This window comes from Podarcis vaucheri, assembly GCF_965113315.1.
Source record: "Podarcis vaucheri genome assembly, chromosome: 8".
Lineage (NCBI taxonomy): Eukaryota > Metazoa > Chordata > Lepidosauria > Squamata > Lacertidae > Podarcis > Podarcis vaucheri.
The window spans coordinates 88,342,406-88,358,346 of record NC_138766.1 but is presented as its reverse complement, the minus strand read 5'-3'; the positions used below and the strand labels follow the sequence as shown (position 1 = coordinate 88,358,346).

The following is a 15,941-nucleotide window of genomic DNA, read 5'->3' as shown; positions in this document are numbered from 1 at the left end:
ATTGATCTTGGAAATTCTATCTGAATGCCTCTTTGAATTTGCTTAAGCAGTGCTCAGCTGCCTCTCCCTAGCAGAACACCTTCACTAGTCAAGCACTTCCGTGATGTCAGGTCAGCTAGTGGCATAAAAAAAGAATGGGACAGACACAGAGGAAAGTGAAGAGGTCAGAGGATAAGGAGAGGCATGTACGTTCTTTGGGTGATGGTTGCCAGCACTCAAGATAGCTTCCACTGATACAACTATTGCTAGTGTTGCATATACAGAATGTGATTTTGCTTCCAAATGTGATTTATTTTTTTATTATTATAGTTGCTATCTTTGTTTTTATTTAGCCTTTTACATTGATGGCTGAAACAGGTCTGTCTGCTCATTGGTGAGCAGAAACGGCTATTTATTTCATCAGCTTTTATATCTCACGGTTGTATCCAGAAGTCAGGGAGCACAGGGTGGCTAAAGACATAAATATTGTTGCAAAAAAAAATATACCTGTACATGATGCATAAATTGATAGAGAAATGTTAAAGCAAATAAATCTAATGCCTTCTGGTATACTGAGGTCAACGAAGCTAATCGATCTCTGTATATTCTGTGTTCTAGACATTATAAGAAGCGATGCCAGGGTCGTATGCGGAAGCATGTCGGTGACCTATGTCTGCAAGCCGGGATGTTGCAAGATTCCCTCGTACACTACCACATGGCAGTGGAACTTCTCCGTTCTGTGAATGACTTTTTGTGGCTTGGAGGTGGGCAAAATGAGTAACAAAACATAACTGTTTTTAGAAAGCTTTCTTGACCCAGGTTGCAATCTGATTAAATTATATTTGGAGCAGATCCATTGAGATCAGTGGATACACGATTTATATCCACTTTCTGCCTTTACCTGCTACAGCTTAGATGGAAATTAATTCATGTTTTAAGTCTTGGTAATGAAACAGAAGTGACCTTAACATCCATAATAAATCCGTAACAAATTGTGATCCACAGGGCTGGGTACGGTAGTGCACAGCAAGGGATTTCACACACCCTGCCTATGAAAGGAATGGTGGATTTTAAGGCTGCTTTGGCAGTGCTTTGAGATAACCACCACCACCACAAATTTTATTATTTATACTCCACCCATCTGGGTTTCTATTGGCCTGGGCCAGCCTCAGTACCTGCCTATATTTCCTATACAATTGAAATCACATGAGTAGGCTTGAGAGATTGCTGCCACTTAAAATACTGTTTTTAATCTGTAGCTGCTCTTGAAGGATTATGTTCCGCCTCAGTTATCTATCATTATCCTGGAGGCACAGGTGGTAAAGTTGGTGCAAGAAGAGCACAAGGAAGTTCACTTTCTGCAGAGGCAGGCAACAGGCACAGACCAGGTAAGCAATATACTTGCTTTTCTTGGAGGATTTTCTCCCTAGTATGTTTGGCAATTAAGTATTTGGCAGGCTCTGGTATTTCCCCTAGACATCAACAACCATCATGGCATGATGGGAGTTGTTGTCCACTGCCATTGGTAGGTTGACCACTCCTGATGTAAACAGACAATGCTAAGCTAAATGACCCAAGGGTCTAACTTGGTAGCTTGTGTAGAGTCATCTGTCAGGCTGTAGGAAAGTATGTGATAACAACGTTTATCAAAACCACTTGGCAGCTGTTTGTTTCAATGTCAGTAATGGGGTTTTCTCAGAATTCTGTAGCTGTTTGTCATGTTTTCAAATATATTTAATAGCTTGGGGTTTTTTTTTGAAATAAAGAAGGTTAATGTTGTCACTTTGATTTTCCTTTAGGGGCACAAGAAGTTCTTATTGATCCAGGTATACTGTCTTATTAATCTGCTGTGTCAATATATATATTTGTGTTAATTGTTTTCTAGTTCCTATATGTTGTTCCTAGAGTTCTTTTTTTTAATAATAGTTTCTACTTCATATAATCTTTAAATCATTTTTAAAATTTTCCTTTGGAGAACAGGCAAATTCATTTAAAATGTTGCATACCATTAAGTGGCATTTCCTTTTTTCCTTATTATGTAGACAAAATAATACAGCACTAGTTTGTCAATTTTGCCAGCGATTATTTTATGTATGCTTATGTTATCAAAATAAGATATAATTTTCAACTTTTTGTGCAATTAAAAAAAGAAAGAAATTTAATTCTGTGACAGTGAGTCAGCAAACTGATTTTTATTTACATTCTAAAATTTTTAAAAGGTTTGTTCATTGCTAAAACTTAGTATTGGTAGAGTTAATTTGTCTTGAAAGGCTTTTCTGAAACATTTTTTGGTCTACTTTGCTCTTACCCAGGTGTCATTAACTGGCAGCCATTGTTAATTTGAAATTTCCTGCTTTCCTCCAATGCAGGAGCTCTCACGTCAAATGGCATTAATGCAGATACCAGTACTGAAATAGGACGGGCCAAGAACTGCCTTAGCCCTGAAGACATCATAGATAAATACAAAGAGGCCATTTCTTACTACAGCAAGGTGATGTTGCTACATTATGAGAGATTTTGATGTGTGAAATAAAGGCAGTCAGCTTCATTTGGAGCGGCACCTCTGGTAGTGGGCACATGATTTCCTGTAAGAGTGTACAGTACTTCTGATGGGCATACAAGATAGTGTTGATGCTGTCGAGCTGCTAACTCTATAAATTAGCACCTATATATGTGGCTGCTGAGGTTTCCTAGAAAATGGCTTTTTATAGTTTAAATTGTGGTTTTTAGAGTAGAATGCTAGGCTTATGCACCAAACAAAGGTGAACTCATGCTTACATTGATATTTTTAGAGAGTTTCCACTACTTTCAGATATAGCAATGAAATTATGGTTTATCATTGCGTGAAGATTTATTTCAGGGGTCAGCAAACCTTTTCAGCAGGGGTCTGGTCCACTGTCCCTCAGACCTTGTGGGGGGCCGGACTATATTTTGGAGAGAAAAAAATGATGCCAGAGCACCATGAGCCCCATTGGCTGCTTACCTGTGTCTTGTGAGCTGCAGGGGCTGGTGACAGCGGCGGAGGGACGATGAGTGGCGCGCAAAAAAGGCTCCGGAGAGGGGCTGCTTAAAATGGCAGCTGCTTGAGCACTGCTGCTGCTGGCACCAACGAAGCCCAGCCCCCTTCCTCCTCTAGGCAGGGCGGGGAGAAGCCAGGAGGAGGGAGGGAGGAGGCGCCGGTGCTGCCTGAGGGAGAGGGAAAGAACGTGTGCACTGGCAAGCCATGCAGTGAATCCCGGACCGTCCATGGGCCGGATCCAGAAGGCAATGGGGCCTGATCTGGCCTGCGGACCTTAGTTTGCTGGCCCATGATTTGTCAGATCCCTTTCACTTTTCCAGGATGGAGAAAACTTTCACTTCTGCTTTAACTAACTATGGTTAGTTAAATCTGGAGTGGACAAAGTGGGAATAGCCTTAGCTACGGTTTAGCAAAATAAGCCAACTTTAAACTGGTTTATGATCCTGGCTTGTTTCAGTAAGTCATTGGTGGGGAGCCTTCTGCCTAGGAGCCTAATTAGGTCCACCAAGCCTTGGAGGTTGACTCCCTAGGTGGTTTTGGGGGAAACCATGCAATCTTTTTCGTATGAGGTCAGGCCTTGGCAAGTTCAAGGAAGGATTTTCCTTTGCAGCCACAGCTTGAATTTAAGCCACAGATGCAAAGGAAGAACTGTGGCCGCAAAGGAGTACTGTTCCTTTGCAGCTGTACTTGGGACTTTAAATTCCTGACATAATATGAAGTCAGGTGAGAGATAGGTGGGTGGCCCTGTTCATCTCAAAGTGCCCTCCAGAGGGTTTGTTACTGCTGGATCCAATTCACCCTTGCTGCAGCAAACCTTAATTTGACTATCCATATTTTATGGTTTGGACATAACTGAAAATAGAAGTAAAAACCTCTTTTTCTTGATACTGTGCTGAAGAATGAAGGAGGAGAGAGATCAAAGCTCATTTATGTAACAATAAAGCCATAGCCTTGTTTCTGAATGCAGTCACTGTGTTTTATTTTAACTGAAAAGGCCTCTGAAGGAAATGCAGATCATTGCATTGCAGTTTTGGCCCCACACTCTGCAACTCTTGCTAAATATGTGAACTTGGTTCAAATGCTTTGGAAATATTACTTTTCTCTCTCCAGAGGCTCCAGCCACATTTGTAGTAGCATTTTCTTTTTACTTTCGCCTTGTACGTAGATTATCTCAAGGCAATGTACAAAATGTAATAAAACCAACTAAGTTAAAAACGGCACAGAAATAACACAAAATGGACCCCCCCCGGGTATTCATCCAGCTGGGAAAGCTTGTTGAAACAAAAATGTCTTTAGTTTGTTGTTGTTTTCCAGAAAGTAGGCACCTGTTGTATTTCAGAGGGACTGCTGTGCCACAGAACAGAGGCAGCCATGGTGAAAGCCCTGCTCCAAGATACTGTGGAGCAGGTTTCTGATATGTTTGGAATTTGAAGGAGAAGCTCTCCTGCAGACTGCAGTGAATTCTCAGCATATAGGGATAATTAGTCCCTTTCCCAAATGATTTGCTTTGAATGCAGGTGTTTCTTGGTTCAGCTTCCTGCATGAAACCCTGGAGAGCTGGATGGACCAATGGTCTGATACTGAGTCCATTGGTCCTCCTGTCTGCCAAATATTTTTGGTACATCACTTAATAATATTTCAATCCTCTATATGTTCTTGTTTTATAGTACAAGAATGCTGGTGTAATTGAGTTGGAAGCCTGTGTGAAGGCTGTGAGAGTGTTGGCAATACAGAAAAGGAGCATGGAAGCTTCTGAATTTCTTCAGAATGCTGTTTATATTAATCTCCGTCAGGTGAGTACACTCTTCATCTTTCAACTAAGAATGGATTGACTTGGTTTTTTGAACTTTTTTTCTGATTAGCATCAGCGCTGAACACTCTCCCTTGCTCCTCTCCAACCTTCAGCTACCACTTTAGTGCTATGATAGGAATTTGTCACGTTACGTTGAATATTCTGTCATTTCAACTTGCCAGATAGGATGATTCTCCTCTCCCCGCACCCCTTGTGTTTTTCTGGGGTGTCTACTGACCCCCTCTCTGGAGCCTGTTTTTGGAGGGCAGGGCATGCATGGCAGAAGAACAGGGGAGAAAGTCCCACTGTGCAAATGCAAGTCCTTGTATAGGGTTCCTGTTGACAGAACTCATTAGGTGAATTTGTTTCTGGCTTGTATGAAGCCAGAGTTCCAGTTACATCCATACTGGGAATTGCGGCTTATTGTGAGTTAACAAGCAAGGATGATAAGCGGGGAAATGCTTAATGTCATTTATCAAGCAAGGATAATCTTGACTTGTTTCCTGAAATTAAGCCAGAGTTTGTATGTATTGGTAACACTTGCTTAATACAAGCCAGACGCAAAGCACTGAAGTGGTGCTTGAGGAGAGGAGGGCTTGGCCTTGACAAATTGTTCCCTGCTTGATAATTCAAGCTTTATGAAGCCAGCAACGATAATTTAAATTGAGCCATTGTTTGATAAATTTCTATAACCCTACATTTGAAGACTCAGTGCCATTTCAGATAAAACCAGTTCAACTGAGAATCCAGTGAAAAGGGATTTAGTCTGGAGAAGCTTGAGCATAATTATGCATAATTGAAATGTGCATTGTCAGAGCATTAGGGAAGAAACTTAACTATTGTGCCATTATTGAAATACCTTAGTAGTGCTACTCCACTGTATGGTTTCCTATAAGGTACATTACAATTGTTGGACCCATTCCAGAAATGAGTGGAGTTGTGAATGCGCAGAAGCCAAGTGCTTTGTTTTGATGGGGTGGGTGTAATATTCTTCTTTAAGGTAGCTGAAATGGAGGACTTGCAGCAGAAGTGATATAGAGAAGACAAAGCAGTGAATATTTCCAAATATTTTGTAATATCAGTTTATGGTGTCTATTGAATATGAATGTGATCAACCAAGTGTTGAGGTGGATAGCTCATGGTTCTGACAATGCCAAGGTTGCAGGTTTGATGCTGGTAAGGGACAGCTGCATATTCTTGCATTGTAGGGGGTTGGACTAGATGATCCTCAGGGTCCCTTCCAACTCTGATTCTATAATAGTTATCCCTAGGCTATTGTCTTTAGAGGAATTTTGAGTGGAACATCACACCACTCACCTTTCCTTTCTGAGCATTTGTCATTTAAGGTGTTGTACTGCTCTCATTTTATTTTCTTCAGACAAAATATTTCTCTAGAGGGTTGGGGGAAATGTCAACAGCGGTTGCGGCAGGCTTTTGTTATGCTTATGTTGTATATTTTTCACTAGGGGTCAGCAGTGTAACACTGTAGGAATTGGTTACTGCTGTGGCTGGAATAGTGCCGATATAAAGTCTTACTGCTTAACAGCCTCTTGAGTTAGCCAAGCAAAGGAGTTTTCTCTTGCAGGTTTATTTCTGTCTTAAAATATTCCAGTCAAACAACAGAAATAATGAGCCCTGATGGGATTTGATATAACAAACAGAATTTGTATTGTGGGTTTGTGGTATTTGATGCCTTCAAGATTCTTGTTGCTCATTGCCCAAGTTGGGTACCAGTTAGACTATTTGCTGAACAATTTATGAAGTTAGAACTCTTACGTATGTAGAGAATTGAAATGCCACCTGGCTTTTCCTCCTGAATTTCCTGGGAATATGTGATTGGGATCACTTTCTTTTGCATGCTTATGATATTGCTGTCTTTTGCTTAGGAGCTAAAACATATTATGTTACTTCTGTATAGGAGTTGTTGTTTTTTAAAGCAACTGTCGGCTAGTACTCACCATCAACATTAAAAATTCAGTTCTCAGAGTACCATATAGTCCTGGATTCAAAGAGTTGGCTAGCATCAGATAAGGTGCTTGTGCGAGCCAAGTGAAATGTTTTGCTATCTTTCCCCTCCACTCACTTGAACTCTGTGCTGCTCTCTATCTATCTGAAGAAGTGTGCATGCACACAAAAGCTCATACCAATAACAAACTTAGCTGGTCTCTAAGGTGCTACTGGAAGGATTTTTTAAATTTTGTTTCGACTGCAGCAGACCAACACAGCAGACCTACCTGTAACTAGAACTGCTCACTAACTGCTTTTGAAACTCATGTCAGCTTCATAAGCAGGTTGTCATGTGGTGTGGGGACTGCTGTATGAGCAATCCTAAAGCAATTTAGGATTATGGAACTAGTCAAATAGTTCAGTCATTTCTGGAATGGATCAAATAGTTCTAATGTACCTTATAGGAAATCATTCAGTGGAGTAGCACTATTAAGTTATTTCAATAATGGCACAATAGTTACGTTTCTTCCCATGTGGCCTGACAATGCACATTTCAATTGTGCATATTTGTGATCTAGCTTCTCCAGGATAAATCCCTTTTTACTGGATTCTCAGTTGAACTGGTTTTATCTGAAATGGCACTGTTTGAATCTTCAAATGTAGGGTTATAGAAAGCCTTCTTTACACCACTATAAAACTGCAAAACTGCATCTATGATACCTTAGCTATTATAGAAAATTTTATATGCACATGTTGGATTAAAATTATCTTAAATATTTCTACAAGTGCTAATATCAAGTCTTTAGGAACCCAAAACACCATTTTTTCTGTTGTACTATGATAGTATTCTGTTTTTCCAGGAGTCTGTTAGAATCCAGCCAATCTTTTGTTGCTGTTGTTGAGATTTTCAGGGCAGTGTCTTGCAATGCTTTATATCGACTTCAGATGAATTCTTTGCATTTATTATTTCCTTGGTGCATCCTGCCTTTCTAGCTCAGCACTTGAGCCACCTGAAGTGGCCAGCATGTTAAAAATACAATGACCACATACTGAAAACAGGTTGTTTTGGGCGTAGCAGTTGACCATCAAAACCAATACTTGTAATAGAACAGAGCTAGCAAAATCAACCAACAATATACTGACAGTTTTGGGAAATACAGGCTATGGGGGTGTGTGGAATACATTGGTTCTCAGTCAAGGATTTCTTTGTATTCTCTTTCATGGCTAACCAGCAAAATACATACATTCCTGCAAGGGAGAACTGCATACTTAGCAGCAGGAGGTTTCAGATTATTTAACACTACAGCTGCTCACACTATCAAAGAAGAAAGCTGCTTTTGGATTATAATGCAGTATAAGTAGCTGTGATTTATCTCCGGGATGCATGCATTTCTCTAGAGTCTAGTTGGTCATTATTTTATGTTTTATTACTGTCCAACTGCCGTTTCATTGCTTTTCCCTTTAGGATGTCACTTTCCACACTTTTTAGGTTTGGACCCATTTCTTTTTTCTTGCCTTTTTATAAAACTGTGTAGCTGTCTGCCCGCTTGTATGTATGATATGTCAGCAGGTTTCAGAAGAACCTTTTAATGAATAAACTTTTTTTCTCGCCCCCACCCAGCTTTCTGAAGAAGAAAAAATTCAGCGTTATAGCATTCTTTCTGAGCTTTATGAGCGCATTGGATTTCACCGCAAATCTGCTTTCTTCAAGCGTGTGGCAGCAATGCAGTGTGTGGCACCAAGCATAACAGAGCCAGGGTGGAGAGCCTGCTATAAGCTGCTTCTGGAGACCCTTCCTGGTTACAGTCTATCTCTGGATCCTAAGGATTTCAGCAAAGGTACAGATTATTTGCAGACACCCCCCTGCCCTTAAAAAATCCCCCTCAAAACCCTCGTTGTCTTGCTTGCATCAAGCTTAGCAAATAAATGTACAGAAGTCAGAAGACTGAAGTTTGAATTGGAGGCAGACATTCCAAGCAGTCAGCTCCACAAATTTACACGTACACAGTCATGAGACAAAGCCAGGCAATAAAATGCAAACTGTAAAGCAGATTGTTCTGGTTTTCTTCTTCTTTTCGGTACCTGTGATAGCCCTATGCTGCACAGAAACCTTGGTTATTATTGTTTAAATGTTTATGTGTTAAATACTGGCAGAGGTGCTGCTTCAGGTTTTATAGAGGGGAGAGGGCAAACATGTTTTTGTGGAGATGGGGAAGATTCACAATAAGGTCTGCTCTTGAATATGTTCAGGCTGAAAGTATATTCTTACAAATGCACTGTGCCTTCTCTCCGCCAAGCAATGGCCAGAGCGCATGGGGCTACAGGCACACATACAGGCTCTGTGCCCCTTTGGAGAATAGAAGAAATGGTGGAGACTGCCGTGCTTTAAGAAATAGGGTTTATTCGCCCATTTACACCTTTGGTTTGCATGGAGGGAGTCTAGATCTTACAGCATGACCCAAAGCATTGCAGACAACCTCCCCTCTTCCCCACAAAGATGGATCTCAGCCGTACTTTCTCCGCCTGCCCAGAAACCCTTGCTTCAAACCTCCCTTTTCCTGCCCCCTCAAACACACACCCCACCACCTTGGTAACATCTCACCTCCCAGGCTAAAGGGTTCCTCTCCACAGTGGTCCACCTTGGTTCCCATAATGGCCCTAGCTAGGCCAGGCTGGTTTGCATAAGCCAGCCCAGGAATTCCCTGTACAGTGGTACCTCGCAAGACGAATGCCTCGCAAGACAAAAAACGTGCAAGACCAAAGAGTTTTCCGTTTTTTGAGTCGTTCCGCAAGACGAATTTCCCTATGGGCTTGCTTCGCAAGACGAAACGACTTGCGAGTTTTGCGAGTTTGTTTCCTTTTTCTTAAAGCCGCTAAACCGCTAATAGCCGCTAAGCCGCTAATAGCCGCTAAGCAGCTAATAGCCGTGCTTCGCAAGACGAAAAAACCGCAAGACGAAGAGACTCACGGAACGGATTAATTTCGTCTTGCGAGGCACCACTGTATTCCCTGTCTGGCACAATTCTGTACTTTAATCCGTAGACCAATTAATCAGAATCCTAGTATTTATGCATTCCTAGTGTTTAGGGGGAACTCCCCCCAGTTCTAAAACACTGTTTTAAAAATACCAGTTTATATTGAGAACATTTGTCATAAGGTAAAGGTAAAGGGGCCCCTGACCATTAGGTCCAGTCATGACTGGCTCTGAGGTTGCGGCGCTCATCTTGCTTTATTGGCTGAGGGAGCCAGCGTACAGCTTCCGGGTCATGTGGCCAACATGACTAAGGCACTTCTGGTGAACCAGAGCAACGCATGAAAACGCCGTTTACCTTCCCGCCAGAGTGGTACCTATTTATCTACTTGCACTTTGACATGCTTTTGAACTGCTAGGTTGGCAGGAGCAGGGACCGAGCAATGGGAACTCACCCCGTCGCGGGTATTCGAACCACTGACCATCTGATCAGCAAGTCCTAGGCTCTGTGGTTTAACCCACAGCGCCACCCACATAGTTATTTTTAAATTCCTCATAAAATCTAAAGAAGCAGGTACTCCTGAGGAAGAATCACATGTGAAGTGGTGGGAAGGATACAGCCTCTGTCAATCTTCAGTTGTAGTCCTGAATTATAATAGGATATGATCCACACTGTAGTTTCTGAAAGTGTTGCAAATGCATATAATAAAATTATATACCACATTACATACCAGCTAATATTAATAGCTTCATGAAAGCTGCAGGTAGTTTTGAAACACGTATATTATAGAAAGAGTTGCATTCAGCTAACATTTACTCAGAGTAGGCTAACTGAAATTAATAGGCCTAAGGTAGTCATGGCTATTAACTTCAGTGGGTATACTCTGAGTAACAGTTAGCTGAACACAACCCCAAGTCTCTTTACATTTGAGGAACATTAGCTTCCATATTTCATATTTTATTCAAATATGTGAGTATGGCATTCAAACCTTGACAGGACTTATTTCTACATAATTTCTTTTTTTGAATGTAACTAATGTGAGGTAATTAATTTTAAGTCCAGTTTTCGGAGGATAATGATAAAAGTGATTTATGTTTAGCCTGAGTGCCTAAATTTAAGTGTGGATGATGCAGTAATGAGAGGATTTGAGAGAAAATGTATCTTGGATTTGAAGAACATTAATAAACATCTGAGTGATTATGATGATTTGTGTTCAGTGCTACAGTATAATTTAGTTGATGAAATGGAAAATATTAATTTGATTTTTCCAGATGGCAGTAAGATTTTACCTCGTAACAGAAGAGGCACTATTCAGTGGTATAGTGAAAATGTGAAGGTTTGTGCATAGGCTTTGAGATTTTCAGGGGCCTTGGGCCCAGTAAAAACTGAAGGGGCCTTACACTAGGAGCAGTGTTATTGTGTAGGCATGGGATCTTGGCACTGAAGGCATTAAATAAGTTATCCTTTATTAACTACCCTAGTCTGCAGCGTGGCTTTTAAAAATTTATGTCATGGGACGGTTGTCTTGGGAAGTAGGTCTAGCATAATGCTGAGCCTTAGAGCTAGTAGCCTTGTAAAATTCAGCATCGAATGAATTTCGTGATGGTATTGATTGCTTCTCACTTTCGAGGTTTATTGCAGTAAACATTCCCGGTTTTGTTTTTAAGGAACACACCGTGGCTGGGCTGCCGTGCAGATGCGTTTGCTTCACGAGTTGGTGTATGCTTCAAGAAGAATGGGAAACCCAGCGCTTTCTGTCCGACATTTGTCTTTTCTCTTGCAAACCATGCTGGATTTTCTTTCTGATCAGGGTATGTTTTTTAAAAAATAAAAATAAAATTACAAATATATTTTCTGTAACCAATTTATATAGATGTCACTAAAGGAGAGGCTCCTTTAGACATGCTGAGTGGGATTCCTGACTTCTGCTGATTGAGCAGCAGACTCCCCATCCTGTTTCCTTCCCTACCAAGTTATATCACAAAGAGCTTTTGAAAATCCTCTTAATCTAAAAATGGACAAATCACAGCAGGTTTGAAACAGGTAAACTGGCATTCTTTCTGGACTGAAGTTGTTCTTTCAAGACATTGTCAAGTTGTCTCAAGGACTGCCTACTCCTGTCAGAACCTGAATGTGTGTTTTAACATCCTTCTGGACCATAACATCCTTCTGGACTGTCTTGAGGGGCTGGGAGCTGGGGGCACTGTCATACAGTGGTGGTGGGGGATGAGTGTTCAGACCCCTGGGCTCTCACTTGTGGGGTGCCTCAGGGTTCTGTCCTCTCCCCCATGCTTTTCAACATTTACATGCAGCCACTGGGAGAGATCATCAGGAGGTTTGGGCTGGGTGTTCATCCGTACGCGGATGATACCCAGCTCTACCTCTCTTTTAAATCAGAACCAGTGAAGGCAGTGAAGGTCCTGTGTGAGTGTCTGGAAGCGGTTGGAGGATGGATGGCGGCTAACAGATTGAGGTTGAATCCTGACAAGACAGAAGTACTTTTTGGGGGGGACAGGAGGCGGGCAGGTGTGGAGGATTCCCTGGTCCTGAATGGGGCAACTGTGCCCCTGAAGGACCAGGTGCACAGCCTGGGAGTCATTTTGGACTCACAGCTGTCCATGGAGGCACAGGCCAAATCTGTATCCAGGGCAGCTGTTTACCAGCTCCATCTGGTACGTAGGCTGAGACTCTATCTGCCTGCAGTCTGTCTCGCCAGAGTGGTACATGCTCTGGTTATCTCCCGCTTGGACTACTGCAATACGCTCTACGTGGGGCTACCTTTGAAGGTGACCTGGAAACTACAACTAATCCAGAATGCGGCAGCTAGACTGGTGACTGGGAGCGGCCGCCAAGACCATATAACACCGGTCTTGAAAGACCTACATTGGCTCCCAGTACGTTTCCGAGCACAATTCAAAGTGTTGGTGCTGACCTTTAAAGCCCTAAACGGCCTCGGTCCAGTATATCTGAAGGAGCGTCTCCACCCCCATCGTTCTGCCCGGACGCTGAGGTCCAGCTCCGAGGGCCTTATGGCGGTTCCCTCACTGCGAGAGGCCAAGTTACAGGGAACCAGGCAGAGGGCCTTCTCGGTAGTGGTGCCTTCCCTGTGGAATGCCCTCCCACAAGATGTCAAAGTGATAAACATCTACCTGACATTCAGAAGACATTTGAAGGCAGCCCTGTTCAGGGAAGTTTTTAATATGTGACATTTTAGTGTATCTTTCATCTTTGTTGGAAGCCGCCCAGAGTGGCTGGGGAAACCCAGCCAGATGGGCGGGGTACAAATAATAAATTATGATGATGATGATGATGATTAAGATCTTCTGGGGAAGACCTTCTCCAAACAGTGCAATCTACAGAGGTTAGGTGGACAGGCATCAAAGCCTGGCTCTTTTTAGTTGCAGCATGTCACCTTTGGAAAGCCTTGTCATATATTGCCAGGTCTGTAAAAAGGTTTTTATTGTTCCACTGACTGCTGCTTTTGGAATCTTCAGTATTTTGCTTGTGTGTGTTTTAACTACTATTGGTTCAGGATCATATCCAATATTACATCAGTGGAGTTCTGAAGTTCACTGTAATTTTTTAAGAGAGAGAGAGAGATAGAGAGAGAGAAAGTAATGGAGAGAGTAAGCAGTATATCACAATACATAGCAAAATAAAATAAAAATAGCTGTAATGCTTTTGAATATTACCGTTTTGAGACAACTTTAATGGAGAATTGTGCTTTCTTTTCAGAAAAGAAAGATGTAACACAAAGTCTAGAAAACTACACCTCAAAATGCCCTGGGACGATGGAATTAATTACACTTCCAGATGGTTTAAAGCTTCCCCCTGTGCCATTCACTAAACTTCCTATTGTAAGGTAACCATCAACTGCAATTGAATTGCTTGGTCCTGTTGGTTTTCATGCTTTGCACTGTAGGCGTCAAAACGTGCTTTGTGATCCATGGGTCAGCTGCAGTAGAATGGGACAGTTTCTGTCCTTGTAACCATCTGTCCAGTTTCTGACTTGTAACAATATTTCTCGAAGGGAGCAGGCAGTTGTGTAAGGAGTCATTGTGTTGAGGACACTCAACTTGCATAGTTGAGACTGCCTCTTATCCCCTGAATACCAGAGATTTGCTTCTTAAAGGTAAAGGGACCCCTGACCATTAGGTCCAGTCGTGGACAACTCTGGGGTTGCGGTGCTCATCTTGCTTTATTGGCTGAGGGAGCCGGTGTACAGCTTCTGGGTCATGTGGCCAGCATGACTAAGCTGCGTCTGGCGAACCAGAGCAGCGCACGGAAACGCCGTTTACCTTCCTGCTGGAGCTGTATCTATTTATCTACTTGCACTGTGAGGTGCTTTTGCACTGCTAGGTTGGCAGGAGCAGGGACCGAGCAACGGGAGCTCACCCCATTGCGGGGATTCAAACCGCCGACCTTCTGATCGGCAAGTCCTAGGCTCTGTGGTTTAACGCACAGCACCACCCACCCTTCGATTTGCTTCTTAATACTACCCAAATACATGCATAATTATGATGTCTCAGCATCATGTCACTATTTCTGATTTATCTTGGTTTGTTGTTGTTTGCTTTCATACTAGTTTAACCCTTTTCTCTACTTTCATGGTTGTGTTGGCTGATGCTGCCATAGATGGCTCCATGGTGGATTGAACTGTTGCTATTATACCTGTTTATTTTGTGCTGTATAGTGGCTTTGCCTGAGATATGTTTGTCAATGAAGTCTCTTCCCAGAGAATTAATTGTCAATATTGGCATGGCATCAGTGTTATGGCCACAGAATGTGAAATAATTTTACCCTTCAGTAAGAATTTAAGATATATAATTTGCTTTTTATGCTACATATGGGATGTAAAGGTAAAGGTAAAGGTACCCCTGCCCGAACGGGCCAGTCTTGACAGACTCTGGGGTTTGTGCGCCCATCTCACATCTATTGGCCGGGGGCCAGCGCTGTCCGAAGACACTTCCGGGTCACGTGGCCAGCGTGACAACGCTGCTCTGGCGAGCCAGAGCCGCACACGGAACGCCGTTTACCTTCCCGCTGGTAAGCGGTACCTATTTATCTACTTGCCCCCGGGGGTGCTTTCGAACTGCTAGGTGGGCAGGCGCTGGGACCGAGCAGCGGGAGCGCACCCCGCCGCGGGGATTCGAACCGCCGACCTTTCGATCGGCAAGCCCTAGGCGCTGAGGCTTTAGCCCACAGCGCCACCCGCGTCCCACATATGGGATGTAGCATCTACATATTGAATGGAAAATAATCCCTAAGCACTATCGCTGAGCACACAGTCTTTCAGAGCTCACTAGGCCTCAGACACTGAAGTTCTGAATTCAAGCTAGATGCATTGCCATATGTGTAGGTTACCAGGCTTATAGTAACCATGCTTATTTAAGGAATTGATAATCCTTTATTCTTCTTGCAATTCCCCCCCCCCCACTACTCTAAGCTGATTTTACTAGAATTTCTAATGCTGCCTTGTTTCTATTCTGACTGCATGTTCAATTTAGGTGTCTTTGCTATATTAAAACAACTCTCTTTGTTCATTTAACAGATCTGTCAAACTTTTAAATCTTCCTGTTAGCCTTCGGCCACAGAAAATAAAAAGCTTGGTGGGTCAGAACATGTCAACAAAGAGTCCCTTTATATATTCTCCAATCATCGCTCACAATCGTGGGGAGGAGCGGAGTAAAAAAATTGGTAAGAAAACGATTTCTTATAGTCATTACGTTTTAAAATGCATCCTGCTTGAATATTTGATATACCACTGTTTGCTTGCTGGTTTTCATCTTGCAAATTGAATCAAGTGGTTATTGCCAGTTTTTGGATCAATACGCTATTTCCTCCTCTCGATTATAAAACTGACTAGACAATTTGGCACAGATTGCTTGTATCCATCTTGCCTTTGTTTGCAGCTCATGATGTGTTAATCCACTGCTGCCACTAGGAAAGAAGGATACAAGCAGTTCACATTTTTATAGTATCATTGAAGATGATTGCAAGAATGCCTTTCAGTTTTTCAGTGCTTATTGGAAGCGTGAGGAACAGAATGCTTGCAGATTTGCTGTTCTAGCTTAGCATAATCTTGCAACAAAAGTTGGGTTACGTGGGGATCAAGACTTCCTATTGTCGCTGTGCAAGCGGCAGCCCATACAGACACCCATATGGATGGCGCGCGAGAGCTGCAGCCTGTACGGTCGCCGTGTGAGAGGCAGCCTGTATGGACGGCATGTGG

General features: G+C 42.5%; 1 protein-coding gene across 1 annotated transcript in view; it reads left to right on the top strand.

The window, feature by feature from the left end:
• The window catches only part of TRAPPC9 (trafficking protein particle complex subunit 9), a 276,428-nt gene that overhangs the window by 13,809 nt on the left and 246,678 nt on the right, over positions 1–15,941 (top strand). The window contains exons 3-11 of the mRNA XM_082236028.1: positions 598–743; positions 1,239–1,367; positions 1,779–1,805; positions 2,349–2,470; positions 4,666–4,791; positions 8,359–8,575; positions 11,377–11,520; positions 13,445–13,571; positions 15,261–15,406. Of these exons, the coding sequence (XP_082092154.1) occupies positions 598–743; positions 1,239–1,367; positions 1,779–1,805; positions 2,349–2,470; positions 4,666–4,791; positions 8,359–8,575; positions 11,377–11,520; positions 13,445–13,571; positions 15,261–15,406 (1,184 nt within the window). The remainder of the gene's footprint in view (positions 1–597; positions 744–1,238; positions 1,368–1,778; positions 1,806–2,348; positions 2,471–4,665; positions 4,792–8,358; positions 8,576–11,376; positions 11,521–13,444; positions 13,572–15,260; positions 15,407–15,941) is intronic.